We start from the raw sequence: 15,037 nt of genomic DNA on the forward strand, positions 1-15,037 counted from the left end.
CTATATGCGTGTAATAGTTCGGTATTCGAATTCCATCACCGTGATGTAAGATTAAGAGCGATTAATCATTTCTTTTTCCGAGTAGCGCTATTCTAGAAGGTAATAAATAAATCGTCAAAGAACAACTTATGTATTTTATATTATGTCATGTCCGACTTATTATTATACTACAGTTTAGGTCGAATATATAAAAATGAGTAGTCATATGGTGTTATACCTTATGAAGTGGCATGCATTACATTATCTTTCTTGCTGTACGTCGTAATACCACCCAAAGAGAACGATAATGCAAGGAACGCCCGCGGAAATATGCATAGCCAAAGCATGAGAAGCCAAAAAGGGATATAAGATACCAGATAGGAGAATAAGCGACCCGACATCGCTAAATGTTTGCATCTTATAATCTAGAAGAGCTTCTTTGTTAGCCCTAAACTCGGCTCAGTATTGACAGCAAGACATCTCCCATTGACCAATCATACCCCTAACTACCCCGCCGACAGCCCGTAAGGGTTCACTCGGATCCCTTACGGTGGGTTAGGCGGGGAGCACACGACATACAAACCCACAAGTGCTATCCAACGACTGCAACGATCGAAATCGTGAACTGTCAAATCTATCGGCAGACTTAGCTGTTCTTCGTACTGGATATCGTGCCACTTTTCTAGACTTTCCTGCATGTGTTGTCTTTCTTAGTCTACTACGTAGCTGCAGCAGTAGTGGGTTGTCTAGACTCCCGACATATCCGTCCGTTTGCTTTTACTTCGTACATAAGTTAGAACATCACCCTTCTAGACTTTAAACTCTATCCCTTGATCTCTTGCTCTTCAAGTTAAAGAATATATATTACTTTGAGACGGTTCAACGACATAGTCGTATCTACCTTCTCTTCCTACTCAAACCTCTTGACGATCGCGCTTCCGAGCAGCGATCACCACACACCGTCAAGACGTTTTCCAATCTCCTTAACTCGTAAGCTCTCTTCACCGACTGCTAACTATGAAATCCGAAAAGTTAGAATCTTGCTTTCTGACCTGCCATGTAGCGTTCACCACCCGTACGCCGGAGCCCGCTGCTCTTCGCCCGGAGGCGCAGCGGACTCGCCCTTTATTCAGTAAAGGGTTGCCCAGATACCTCAATTTCAAATCTACCAAGGTATACCGCCAGTAACAGAAAAGCACCATGGCACCGCACGCCGAAGCAGACGCGGGGGCCGCGTACGGGAATGGACACTCGAACGGTACCGACAACTCGGCTTCATCGCCATCCAGTAATCTCTTCACGGTCAGCTCTCCCAACGTGACCTACACCGACAATGAGATCCTATCCAAGTATACCTACCGGACCACCAGCGTCACCCAGGATGCTGCCGGCAAATATGTAGCTACGCCTAAGGAGACAGCCTATGATTTCAAAGTTGACCGCAAGGTCCCCAAGGTTGGTATGATGCTTGTTGGTTGGGGTGGAAACAACGGCACCACCGTGACCGCCGGCATCATCGCCAATCGCCGGGGCCTAGTCTGGGAGACCCGCGAGGGTCCTCGTGCAGCCAACTACTACGGGTCCGTCATCATGGGCTCTACCATGAAGCTCGGTACGGATCCCATCACCAAGCAAGAAGTCAACATCCCATTCCACGACGTCCTTCCCATGGTCCATCCCAACGATCTCGTCATCGGCGGGTGGGATATCAGCAGCATGAACCTCGCAGACGCTATGGACCGTGCTGCCGTGCTCGAACCTACTTTGAAGGCGCAGGTCAAGAAGGAGTTGGCCCAGATGGTTCCTCTCCCTAGTATCTACTACCCCGACTTCATTGCCGCCAACCAGGAGGACCGAGCCGACAATCTCATTCCCGGGAGCAAGGCCTCTACGACTCACGTCGAGAAGATCCGCCAGGATATCCGGTAAGTCTAGCTTGCACGCCTACATACCTAGTATATATAGAACGCTTTTTTATTAATCTGAAAATAGCGATTTCAAGCAGCAAAACGGCCTGGACAAGGTCATCGTGCAATGGACCGCGAACACGGAGCGCTACGCCGACATCATCCCCGGCATCAACGACACGGCAGACAACCTGCTCCAAGCCATCGAGCAAGGACACGAAGAGATCTCCCCCTCGACCATCTTCGCCGTAGCCTGCATCCTCGAATCGACGCCCTTCATCAACGGGTCTCCGCAGAACACATTCGTCCCGGGCGCCATCGACCTGGCCTCCCGCCACGACGCCTTCATCGGCGGCGACGACTTCAAGTCCGGCCAGACCAAGATGAAATCCGCCCTCGTCGACTTCCTCATCAACGCCGGCATCAAGCTGACCTCCATTGCGAGCTACAACCACCTCGGCAACAACGACGGCAAGAACTTGAGCTCTCAGCGCCAGTTCCGGTCCAAGGAGATTTCCAAGAGCAACGTCGTCGACGATATGGTCGAGGCGAATTCGGTCTTGTATAAGAAGGGCGAACATCCCGATCACACTGTTGTCATTAAATATATGCCTGCCGTCGGCGACAACAAGCGTGCGCTAGACGAGTACTACGCCGAGATTTTCATGGGCGGACACCAGACCATTTCGTGAGTTTTTTCCTTTCCTTTCCTCTTTTTCCTCTCCTCTTTTTCCTCTCCCTCCCTATTATCAACCTTACCTACCTACGTAACTAACCCCCCACCCCCAGCATCTTCAACGTCTGCGAAGACTCCCTCCTCGCCTCGCCCTTAATCATCGACCTAGTGATCGTAGCCGAGATGATGACGCGCATCAGCTGGAAGCTCTCCGCGCAGCCCGCCTCCGAGTTCAAGGGCTTCCACAGCGTCCTCAGCATCCTGAGCTACATGCTCAAGGCGCCCCTGACGCCGCCCGGGACCCCCGTCGTCAACTCCCTCGCCAAGCAGCGCGGCGCCTTGACGAATATCTTCCGCGCTTGCGTCGGCTTGGAGCCCGAGTCCGATATGACGCTTGAGCATAAGCTGTTTTAAACAGCTGTGCTTCCCGTAGGCGTGATTTTGGATTTTTGGAATGGGGGATTCGTTCGCCCTGCTGATTGCTTTTATTCTTCGGTTATGGCCTTTGTCCAGTCGCTTGTGCCACGACATAACCGCTTTTTGGAAATATCATTTTTATGGATATAGCTCAACGCTGCCAGACACATATGCATAGGATCTCAACATCCTAGGTTAGATAACGAGAAAATCTACTATAAACAAATTATGGATTTATCTATTTTCTGAATTACGTACTGTCCTGGGACTCGTGACTCATCTCGATGCGATGTTATGTTGAGGGCTTATACAGCGAAAAGCACCTAACGTATTGTAAATGTAACAGATCGGGAGGTTTTCCCTCTCCCGAATGGTATCTTGGCCCCTAATCCCTTGAACGCCACCGCTATGCTAGTGTAGACATGTAAAAGGTGCAAAATGCAGCGTTATGCAGATGATTAGTTCAGTCCGACTGCCGTTTCCCCCGTAGTAGGATACCCCCCTTTTAAAACCAGGACTTGCTTTCCCTAAGCCGTTTGTAATTATTGTAATTATTCCCCCTGAGCCGGCCTTCATTCGCTGGCAACAGATCGGAACCGCTCCCCATACTCATGCGGGTGCCGGCACGACCCTTAGTATTACCGCCCACCTCCTCGAAGAAATAGTGGTTAGCGGCAGCCGAGTAATTCACGCTCCAGGGTACAACCAGCCCTGCCGTGTCCGGGCCGTGGCCGCAGCTCCCTGATAGCGCGACGCTGGGAGGCGAGTTGATAGCGACGGCGAATAGGTTCTGGGGCTCGGTGTAGTCGCTCACGAGCCCTTGGCGGAAGAAGGCGAGATAAAGCAGACATGCTACATTAATCGCGAAGACTGTCCCTAATACGGCGTAGAAGATGCCTTGCCATCCCTGTACGTGTGAGGATGTATACTGTTGGGTACGCATAGACGCCTTGAATGTCTCGTAGACGCCCGAGTCCATCTCGACCTTTGGATAATCCCAACTCATACGGTAAGTCGATCCGAGAGTCCCGGCGACAAGAGTTGATGACGAGAGCACTGCTAGAGCTTCAGCTATGGAGGGTAGGAACGGGTCAAGCGCCGCTTCGCGTAATATGAAATTCGTCATGATGCGCGCGTTGCTCGCATTATTGTTCTGCACGCCACCGTTAAGATCCATGGAAAGGCGCCACTGCTCCGCTAGGTTCCTCCAGTCGATAGAGGGATCGGGGGGATTTTTAACGTCGTCGTTGCCCGATGCAGCAGAGTACGAGTCGGTGTCCTCAGGATCCTCGCAATGTGCCCGCATGAAGCCGCCGGATATACCCGAGACGTCGAATCGAGTTGAACACTTGGGTGTTACCCACGACCGCATCTCGCAAAGCGTGTATTCAGCTATGGCATTCGACTTGGCCAGTACGTACAAAGACTCCGAGTTGGCGACTGAAGTATTAGTGATCATATTATAGTCGATTGGAAACTATTAAAGTTGTTAGACTAAGCACCCTTTATATAAACTAGGGGCTATTGAAGCAAGAAGAAAAAGAGATTCTAACCAGTTGAAAGACAGGGGGTCGACGGTGATACTTAGGACCCCATCGAAAAATACCATCAACTACGGTTCTGTTGAGCCATTCATCGTCAGCCGGGGGCGGGACATCGTTGAACCAATCTTCTACGCCGGTTTTCTGTCCGGGTATCTCGGTGCCCTCCGTTCGGGCGTCAGGCCAAGTAGTGTATATGAGGGGTGCTAACTCGTCGTGGGTCATATGAACACACATGACATTGACCACTGGTGAAACAACGCTGGCACGGATTGAGTACTCGCCAACACCAGCCAGATCGTCGGGTTGCAATATGTCGTTGCGCGGGTCTGTGGCAGCCAAGTAGACGCCTGCATGTGGCATCGCAAGCGTGACATTATTGATGATCCTGTTGTGGGTTTTTAAATTAAGCTCCGGGTTCCCGAAATCGGTCTCGATCCAAGATGATACCATTGTTGTGTTGTCGAATAGACTATGCCTTCCCACAGGTCTCGAGGCGAGATTGTCCATCGCTGAAGTCTTATTATCGTGGATAGCTTGCCATTCTGTCCTGGATAGGCTGTTAGCTAGAGGTTAATAGCATTGAGAGAGTATAACATACATGAAGGTAAGTAGATTATGATAGGACTGTCCCGAGTATTGGACATCGAGGCAAGAGGGCGCCGAATTGTTGGGGTCCATTCTTAGGTCGATAGGGGTCGAGCAAGCTTTCTGTACATAGAAAGGGTTCGCATAGGAAGCCTTCACTAGCCCCTCTAACTCGCGATTCTCCCACCGACCAAACATAAGCTTAGGGCTTACCAGGGCGTCCGACGCCGTAGTGTAAAACAGGGAGCAGAGAGTCGCAAGAAGACTCACACCACCTAAAATGGTCATCGCTGCGTAAGGAACTCCTTCCCAATAAGTAAGTAAAGATCCCGGTTGCTAAACTCATTAGTATGAACAGTAAAACAAAACAGCAGTACATAGTTGTTTACTCACGATGACCCAATTCCGCATCGTCATCTCGGCAAGAGTAACGCCCTTCGCCTTTTTGATGAAAGCTCTTCGAGTTAGGACTTGGCCAAGAAGAGCGACGTAGACCGTGACAAATGATATTTCAATGGTCTTAGCGACTAAGGTGCAAACAAGAGTGGCTGTCGAAGGTGCCATCTTCCACCCCTCGCTAGATGATATCCCTCTTCCATATCGCGGCTGGTAGATAGAGGTTATAAACCACAATCCGCTTAGAAGTGTAGAGTACAAGGACAACAAAGCTAGAACAATGTATTCCCAGCTCCAATGCTTGATGTATACATCCCGCCTTGAGTGGCAGTCGAGGGGTGGTCGCTCTAGAAAGATCGGTTAGTATCGAATACCGTAGGCAAAGCACGAGAATGAAACCCGAATATACCGTATCGCGTAGCGAGATCATCAATTTCGATATCGCTGCTATCATCCGAGCTTGAACAGCTCTCTTCTGGGATTTCGCGTGCGTTGTTGACCGAGCCCATTGGATAATTCTCCGTATCACGATTCTCCATCTCGCGATGTGGGGGTGCGGCTTGGTGATCTTCTCTAATCTCGTCGTAATTGCCACTAATACGAGAGAAAGAATTGCTTTTGAAAAGCGTTGTTGGAAGAGAACGATCTAACATTTCTTTGAATCTTGTGCGGCGCAGGGGTCCAGGTTTCTCAAGATTAGCTGCAGCAGAATTACCAGCTTCGATACCAACTTCCGTTCTGGGCTGCATGCCGTTTTCGAATGGCCGAGATGCGCGTTTGTCGTCGGTCGTGTCAGTTTTCGCTGCTACCAGGGTGTTGAAAGGGGAAGTTGGTTGCTGCAACGGAGAATTCGATATATCTTCTTCGGAGATATCTTGTGATCTTGTTGTTGTTTCTCTGGACGTCTGGGGAGGCAGTACTGGTGGCTGAGCGGCTGAATGAGCAAATGTTGGTTCACTGCCAGTAATAAACTCCTTCGGATTACGCCAAGGCGAGAATGTCGATGGTAGAAAAATGGGCACCTCATCAGCCAAGTGGGCATCCGGTTCCTCTGCACCCTTCTCCATGACCGCTGATCTGCATTTAGGTATCATAGCTGAAGTTGCTCTTTTACTATTAAGGTGAATAACCTTAACGGAACCGGTCAATTCAATGATATGGAAAAGGCGATAATAGCAAACATTTCAGCACAAAGCCGCACAGTGCTGAATAACCATAGCAACAGCAAAATGGTTAAAGCCCCATTTTCTTTCGCTTTTTATCCACTCACTGTAGAGGATCAACTGCGGATAGAACCCGGCAGAGGAACGGGATCCTGTAGTGGGTTGTGGCAGAGACGGACACGGTGCTTATCCGCTACTCCAAAAACACGATAATGTTGACGATCTTATATATCTACCTCCATTGCAGTTTATTAGTCTAGGTAGTTATGACTAAAAAGCTCGGACTTATTCGGATACCAACATAGCATCCGCAGCGCAATTTGTATATTTATGATTATCGATTGCTCAGAAATGAATTCCAACATTTGACGAAGACAACAAATAGGAATCGATAGAACTCTAAAAGCCTACTTTTAGAGAGTTGTTAGGTCACATTCTCCCCTTGCTGTCTCCAAAGTAGGGAGAGGCTAGCCAGGATACGTAAGAATCCATCGCGTTGTACAAGGGCAGATAGCCTTGCTTACACCATAAAGATGAAGGAAGGGATAAACACGCTGGCAGCGCATCGTGGCACTTGCATAGAAAAGAGATGCATGGAAGAACATTAAAAGTTTAATACAGCCAAAGAAAGAACATCAATGGCTGAATAGGTGGCACCTATGTACCAATGTATCATGGCCCCTTTAGGTAATCATGGTTCTCCCGCTGTCCCGCTACGATAGTGCAATTTTTAGTATGCATGGTCTCTAAAAATAGAATAAGAGTACTTAGGTACATTCTATCGAGAGCCTCATTGTTACCCTATAACCTTTCAGATAGCCTATGTATAGGTATCTCCTTACATGAAGATGAATCTGAGAATGCTACTAATAAGGAGTTGATTTGATAGAACCCAAACCAAGTAAATCTATTTTTGCAACATATTGTGTGCATCTGGACTCGGCTATCTTGTATGGTCCAAGCAGCATATCGAATTGAAGGTTCCTAATGTAGACGAACTTTTTAAGCCACATCCAACAACTACCTACCTACGCTACACGTAAGCCACACCCTCACGTACATACAACTTATACCTATACTATAGACCCTAAAGTCAACGATTAGAGTCCCAGACTTCGCAATAGCCTTCTTACACGTATTGATTACAAAAACTATCATTATGATGAATTTTGGGAGAATATACCATAGGAAATCACTGAAAGTAGAGATAAATAGTGTCAAGATGCAGACTAAGATAAAACTACCTAGCCGTGCCCAGCACGGGTACATATACTATAAGCCTTGGTTCTTGTATCCATTCCTAACACATAGAAGAATTTCTCGAATCAACACATTTCTGCCTAAGAGCTAAATTGGACCCTTTTCCTCCAACAAGGGAAAAGAGCTCGCAATGATTTGGATCACGGCTCTGGGTTCCGCAATGCAGATAGCTAAATTAAAACCCGCGCTTCTCAATAGCGGTGATAGGGGTAGTATGATCAAGCCGCCTTTTCATCGGCAACTTCTAGTCGACCGAGGATAGAACCGATATCTTTTGTGTCCGAGAGGCACTGTGGTGGTCCTGGAGACGCTCTGCTTCGCAAAGGCCTTGCTGCAGGCGAAGACACAGACGAGTCTCTTGAAGAGTCAGGCTGAGGAGCTAACCCGTCCATTGTGTTAACCGCGGCCAATAAACGACCGTGCGAAAAACACAATCTCTTCTCCCAGTCGTTGAGGGTTTTCTCTTTTGTCATTAGGAGAAAACTAGCCCGCTGTTTGAAGCTTGGTGAATCCGGGTTGAGTTCGCCCACGAACTTCATGAAGTCGATAACGTCACAGCTATTTGAAGTGATTACTTCCCTTATCCATTCGAACCGGATGCAATTATACTTTATGTGTGATGGGATTGTCTTGTAAAATTTGTTGGCATACTCATTATCGCGAGCGACCTGCTCAAGTATCCTCACGAATACCCTGGAGGTTTCTGGGACATCAATGAGCTGTTTTGTGATTTTAGAGATTTCCCATATTGCTGACAGGATAGTTGTTATGCCGGATGGATCCATGCTTGCTAGGCAGTAGGTAGTGAAGTCTTTGGCTCGAGTGAGAAATGATTGTTGGTGAAGCAATAAGTTTCATACGGTTATATTTTTCTAGAGAATTATTTCTATCCGTTGCTTCATGTTTATATATTCATTAAAATGGACCTGTTACTTGATTGTCTACATATCAGGCCCCTATCCGAGCCGGCTAGCCTAGTAAGCGACCATAGCCATTGAACCCTCGCATTGAGATGAGCGAGAAATGCTGAATCTTCTCTTTTTCATGGCTGCATCTAGGTCACGCCGCTTCTTCCTTTAATTAGACTAGCAATCGGCGTATCGCTGTAATGAAATGCAGTAGCTTGTGTCACGACGTGGACGTACGAGATGAAGGTCCCTTTGTTCTCATCTCCTACGTACGCCCAGGCCTTTGGTCCGTATAGTTACCTAGATAACCTATGCAGCAACGAAGTTGTTTTCCTAACCATAATATTGACCTTGTGACAGCGTGTATGCTGCATATGCATCACTTTCCTGGAAGTTCGTTGGTCACATTCGTCGCTTATATGCGTGAACTTATTTGGGAGGGGGGGTTTCACCTGAAGGATGTAGGATATGTGATGATCTGGGCGTTTTTGGAGACCGCGGCTGTGAAATGCCTGTGACCCGAAGCGCTGCAGTGGCTTTCGGTGAAGAACCTACGCATATGATACATTATTATATTAAGATTATTGGTTGAGGGCTTCAACTGATTATGCGGCTGTTCGTAGAATCCTTCAGGTGGTTACACGAGTATTTTCAGCAGACGAGTGACGGGCATTAAGACTAGCTAATGTTTGAAGCAGTGTAGCTCGTTTTGGTAATATTTTTCTAACTTTCGAACTGAGATCGGCGTCATGGGTTCCTTTGAAATGATAAGGAGAACCGCCAATAGGTTGTATTAAAGGAATAAAGCTACCGCGGAACTCTTCCGTGATTATACCTCTATTATGCCCCTGAAGCAAGATAGCCGCCAGCCCCGTCCACGAGCTCCCGTGTCGAGATGGACAAAAAAAGAGAAGGCAAGTTTGAACTTCCTAATTGGAAAGGTCTCATCAAAGTGTTTATCTTGCCTCTATTATTGGATATTATTTTAGGCATATTATACTAAGCGCTTAGTCTATTCGATGATACCTATTAGACAACCGGCGTGTAACAAAGAATCCTTTTGTAGTAGTATATACCATAGAATCGTCGGTAGGTAGCCACAATGATGGGTAGCACGACCCTCTTCATAGTATTCCGCAATCGAGCTACATCAGGAATTATGATAGCTTCCTAGATGTACTCGTGGTGGAGCACTCTCTTCTGATGATCATCACAACTTGACATATTCGTGAGGTAAATTATTAGATTAATTATGGTAACTATATTCCTAATTTTTAGAAAACAATGAAAGTACCTGTGTACTCAATGAAAAGATGCTTCCTTGATTGTAACAATGCGTTGTCCTTCATCAAGACGATACTGCTTCAAAGCAGGGAAAAGAACCACTTGGGTAGCTGACGAGGGAGGCCATACAACCTCAATGGTATTTATATGTGAGAAGAGTTTGAATCCTAGAACCGCGAAACTCGTGACTATCTCTTCTAAAATACGTGTAGATCTCTCTTCAGCTCCTTCAGTCCGGAAAGGTTGCAGAGCATCCAGTAGGTCAGCCGCTGTTCTCTTGATATTATCGGCGCGTGGATCACCTTCCGCCAGCCTATTTCGTGGGTATTGATCTGCTAGAACGGAAGCAGTCATAGCGCGCCAGGACTCTAGAAGAAGTGGCGGATCTAAGTGCAAATGTCAGTTGTGTTTTCAGACCGCGGCTCTTCAGTAACTTACGGCTTTTTAGAAGCGCTGCTTGATAACAACGAACAACATCGACAGGAAGAAGGGTTCTCTCTGCAAGACCTCGTGGGTCGACTCGGGCCCAGAGAACTCTGGCAATGTATGTTCTAAGCGTAATTCCTCGATTAGTGGTGTCGCATAATTGAGTTGACCACTGGCTGCTGGAGTGATTATCGGTTGCGCCTAGCATGACATGTATTTTGTTGGTATCCACGGTTGTTGCATGAACGGATTGAGTATGAAAGTAGTTAACGACGAAGGTCTTGATTTGAGTTTCTAACTGAGAAAATTCTTGTCTAAGTTCTTTATGACCGATTCCCTGTGGTAAATAGTCAAGCACGGATTCAATACGCGGCACTTGCTCCAGATTTTTTGGCTCTGGCGTTGTTGGCTCTGGAGTTATTGACTCTAGAGTTGTTGGCTTCAGATTTGGTCGACGGCGGTATATTAGCAGGAATACAGCGGAAACGATAGCTGCGCTTGCGAAGGCACAGCCTATGGCAATACCTGCTACAGCGCCTGATGAGTACATGTCGTATAATTGGCAGAGTTGATGATTTTTGATACAAGCGGTTAGATGGAAGACCCAGAAGAGACCTTGTTGAGTCTGAGTTGTGAAAAAGAAATGGCTGGAATCAGGGACAAATCTCCAAAAAGTGGCTTATTGATACTTGGTACCTAACATTCGTTCAGCTGAAAAGGCTGAGACCGGCGTACAACGGTCGCATGTAAGATATATGCACGCTCCAAGTCCCCTCATCCTACAGAGTACCTATAGGTTCAAAACCTGATATCTACCTAGATACCTCTTAAGGTGCCTAAGGCAATAATCATTGGTAGAGAAAAGCGCCGATAGGTTGTGATAGTGGCGTTTCTGGTGTTTCGGGGATCAAAAGACGATGCATACCTCCTACCTATGCATCTGCATCTTTATCCAGCTCCGTGGGGGTCTTTTTTGGTCAATGGAGATTCAACCGATCATGAGATGCAGCCTCACCGAAATAGAAAAGAGGATGAAATCCACGCAGCCTGATTGCCTACTGATTCTATATAAGACTTGTTCATATTCTGGCATAACATAATAGATTCTATCCAACACCCACACTTCATTGAAATCTACTAGTTCTACTTATACTCAGCTATAATTTAGCAACACCGTATTTCAAGTCTCACACCATGGCCTCACAACGTATTGATATGGTTATTGGGATAGATGTGGGCATGAGTGGTAAGTAAACTTCACCGAGTGACTGGCGCATTAGTGAATGCAATGCTCACTTTTCAACTGATTCCTACTGACGTTGCATTGTACCTAAAACAGGTACGGCCGTGGCCTATAGCAATCTTGCCAAAGCTAGACACCTCGATGCTCCTGTAATGGAGTTCAAAAACTGGGAAAACAGAGACGAGGAAGGAAAGGTTCCTACGCAGCTGATTTATGACAGAGAAGACATCGACCGGGGCCCTATCGCGTGGGGTTTTACCAAGCAGGATCAACCAGAATATCCTAGCAACCACGTATATGCCAAATGGTTCAAAATTGACTTTGGTCACTCTTCACCTTACACCATCCAACAACATCCGACCAGAAAAGATCTGCCATCGGCTGATACTTGCTATGAACACTTTCTCTCCAGACTCTATAGTCATATAGAGAAAAAACTCAGTGCCTCAGAGTTAAAACCGATGAATAAGACCTGGAAGGATGCGTCAATAGAGTTCATCTTTAGCTTCCCGGCTACCTGGGATAGGGCAACAGTCGAGAAACTCAAAGGCCTTGCGAAAAAAGCTGGTTTCGGAGATCATCCAAAACACAGATTGACTGCTTCTCTTAGTGAGCCTGAAGCAGTTGCCGTATTCTCAGTCTTGGAGGATAAAATTGAACTCCAGGTGAGTATTTCTCCATCAATCTCCATTGGGTAAAGTCTGACTAGATATAGAATGACAACACCTTGCTGGTTGTGGATGCTGGGGGTGGCACAATAGTGAGTCGACTCCTTTTAAGCACGATTTGTGCATTTTTATTCACATTTAATAGGACATTTGTCTCTCTAAGGTAAAGATATTGGGAGAAAACGATATTCGATTGGCTGAGTTGAAACCAAACATTGGTAAGAAGATGCCATTCATATGAGGTTGGACAAATACTAACCTTGGTTTTAGGTGAGGACGCTGGTTCCACATACATCGATAGCCAATTCCAGGAACTGGCACTCGAAGCACTGGAAATTTTAAAGAAGGCTGGCCATGAGCTACCGGGCGGCGACCCGTTAGAGCTAGCTTGGAGAATGATGAATGGTGAAGAATTTCAAAACTGCAAACATAGTTGCAATGGCCTTTTTGCCGATGATGACGTTTTCCTTGTGGGAATACCTGGATTGAACGGAAATGTCTCAGTTGAAGAAGCTAACATCATGAATGGGGAGTTACGCGTTAAATGGTATGCCCCTTTTGTGACCATCTATGCGATACTGGGTACATCTTACTTACTTTAAGGTTGCAGGAGTCAATTGGAGTCAATGTTTGACGAGCAAATTAAGGACATCGCAGCTAACATTGAAGAGACGGTAATGGACGGAAAACCCATTGTCGGTCCTCCCAGTCCTCAACGTCCGTTTGTTAACGGCCTGCTAACAATACTGGTCAATAGGATCATATCATTCTCTCAGGCGGCCTTGGCTCTTCCCCATATGTCCAGAAGCAGCTTCAAGCCGCATTCAAAAACTTTTCATTGATCAAAAATGCTCGTTTTAGTGTATCATCTAAGCCACAGCTCTGCGTATGCAAAGGTCTTGTATATGAACGCGTGCGCCGTCTTCATAATGGACCATCTACGTTCACCAAGTTGTGTTCCCAAGATTCTTTCGGAATCATGAAATGGGAGAAATATGACAGCAAAAATAAGTCCCATAAGCTGGCAAAGAAGCACAATGGAGTCAGGGGAAATCGGTTTGGTGAGGGGCGTATGGTTGAATGTATAGACTGGCTGATTCAAAAGGTAAGGGCCTCACTTCATTAAACTGATTATGCTTAACACTTATTCTTCTTAGGGGTATGAGACGAAAGCTGGAGATAAATTCACCAGGGAATTTTATCGTAGATTCGCACCTCGTTTGAAGGATTCTAACCTCGTGGGCAATATCTCTGTGGTCAGCTCATTGGACGAGGACCCACCGGAATTCTGTACTCCCGATAATGGTTCGCACTATTCTCAATAGTTTTCAATATATTTGGCCGTCAACTAATGCGTATGCAGGAGTTCGAAAAATCGAAACTATAACATGCAACTACTCGGGCTTGAAAACTCGCCCTAGGTCTTGGTTTAGCCTACCAAGCAGATACCAAGAGTTTAGATTTCAGGTTGAAGCGACAATGGAAGGCCAGGAGGTGACGTTTAAATGTTGTATGTTACAGTCGTTGATTTCCTAGTTTCGTGATTAATGCTAATGATAATGGCAGTATCGTTGGACGGCAAACTGATCTCTAAGATGCCCATCACCGTTCCGGCTTCAAATGTGGCTAGCGAATCGGATATCCCATACTCTATGGTAATGTCATATTAGTCAGATATGTCAGATAACCTGGGACAGGTGTGTATTTTTGGTAATTGGTAGTGCGTAGCTCGTTCTTATGATTTCAACACAATCAGTCAGATAATCAGGCGTGTGACACCATCCTATTCTCCAGTGATGTGCTAGTACATCCGATATATAAATAGATATACTAGCAATATTCCTAGCGTCACAAAACACGACCGGATGCTTAAAGGATAGGTAGAAGTTCCCTTAGGGGGCTACGAAGAGAGGAATCATTAACTTCCACGATTCGATAGAGTTATACTCTCACTACTTGCTCGCATCTTCGATCACTTGTATTCGTTTTGTTTAAGTGGAACCACTACAATACATTTGGTAATCAGTGATGGTTTAGATATAGGGGTAAGACTTCAGTAAAAAGCCCACATAATTGAGATCACCAGACTCTTGTTCAATTACGAAACAACACGTCTGGGTAACGCGTTGAGCAATCTAAAAATATGTCTTGGGCACCTGAAGTTTGTTTGCCTACCTTTTTTTGCTTGCGAAAACCTCCCGTGTTGGAGTTTTTACTTTTGGTTAGAATTTTTAATGCGAAAATCAGGAAAATTGGAAATAGAGGTAAAGAGAATAGTAAAAAAAAAAGAAGAAAAAAAGGAATTAGCAAATAATAGAAATACAAGAAAATGGTACGAAAAAGGGACAAAAAAGGTGAGTTCAAACCTAGCACTTGACCTGAACAAATTGGCCTTTTTGTCGCCGCGACTTAGCCTCGAACTCGATTAGCCCTTCATGTCCTTAACCACTAGACCACGGCCATGTTGGCAAGAAAATCTCGGATTGGGGCTTCGTGATAGAAGGTGCGCTTAATGCGCCTTTTAAACTTAGCATGCGCGCGGTTTCGTTGCCTGGTAACCATCATATGATTACCACCTACT

General features: G+C 46.2%; 3 protein-coding genes across 4 annotated transcripts; 2 read left to right on the top strand and 1 right to left on the bottom strand.

The window, feature by feature from the left end:
* Positions 1-1,179: 1,179 nt before the first annotated feature.
* On the top strand, positions 1,180-2,976 carry GL218_05873 (Inositol-3-phosphate synthase 1-B; the record flags this gene model as incomplete). The annotated part of the gene is made up of 3 exons (XM_033582564.1): positions 1,180-1,904; positions 1,972-2,574; positions 2,676-2,976. 3 exons carry the CDS (start codon positions 1,180-1,182, stop codon positions 2,974-2,976), a joined length of 1,629 nt encoding a protein of 542 aa, XP_033434261.1.
* A 508-nt stretch (positions 2,977-3,484) lies between these two features.
* GL218_05874 (uncharacterized protein) lies at positions 3,485-6,598 on the bottom strand (the record flags this gene model as incomplete). 2 transcript variants are annotated; one of them, XM_033582565.1, is made up of 5 exons in its annotated part: positions 3,485-4,456; positions 4,533-5,070; positions 5,122-5,444; positions 5,502-5,851; positions 5,914-6,598. In XM_033582565.1, 5 exons carry the CDS (start codon positions 6,596-6,598, stop codon positions 3,485-3,487), a joined length of 2,868 nt encoding a protein of 955 aa, XP_033434466.1. The 2 variants fall into 2 exon arrangements, with proteins under 2 accessions (XP_033434466.1, XP_033434465.1); XM_033582566.1 differs by having other exon boundaries at positions 5,914-6,571.
* Positions 6,599-11,739: 5,141 nt separating this feature from the next.
* Positions 11,740-13,058, top strand: GL218_05875 (uncharacterized protein; the record flags this gene model as incomplete). The annotated part of the gene is made up of 5 exons (XM_033582567.1): positions 11,740-11,791; positions 11,885-12,453; positions 12,504-12,548; positions 12,602-12,674; positions 12,727-13,058. 5 exons carry the CDS (start codon positions 11,740-11,742, stop codon positions 13,056-13,058), a joined length of 1,071 nt encoding a protein of 356 aa, XP_033434814.1.
* Between the last annotated feature and the right edge of the window lie 1,979 nt (positions 13,059-15,037).

This window comes from Daldinia childiae (assembly GCF_008694065.1).
Source record: "Daldinia childiae strain JS-1345 chromosome Unknown Scaffold5, whole genome shotgun sequence".
Lineage (NCBI taxonomy): Eukaryota > Fungi > Ascomycota > Sordariomycetes > Xylariales > Hypoxylaceae > Daldinia > Daldinia childiae.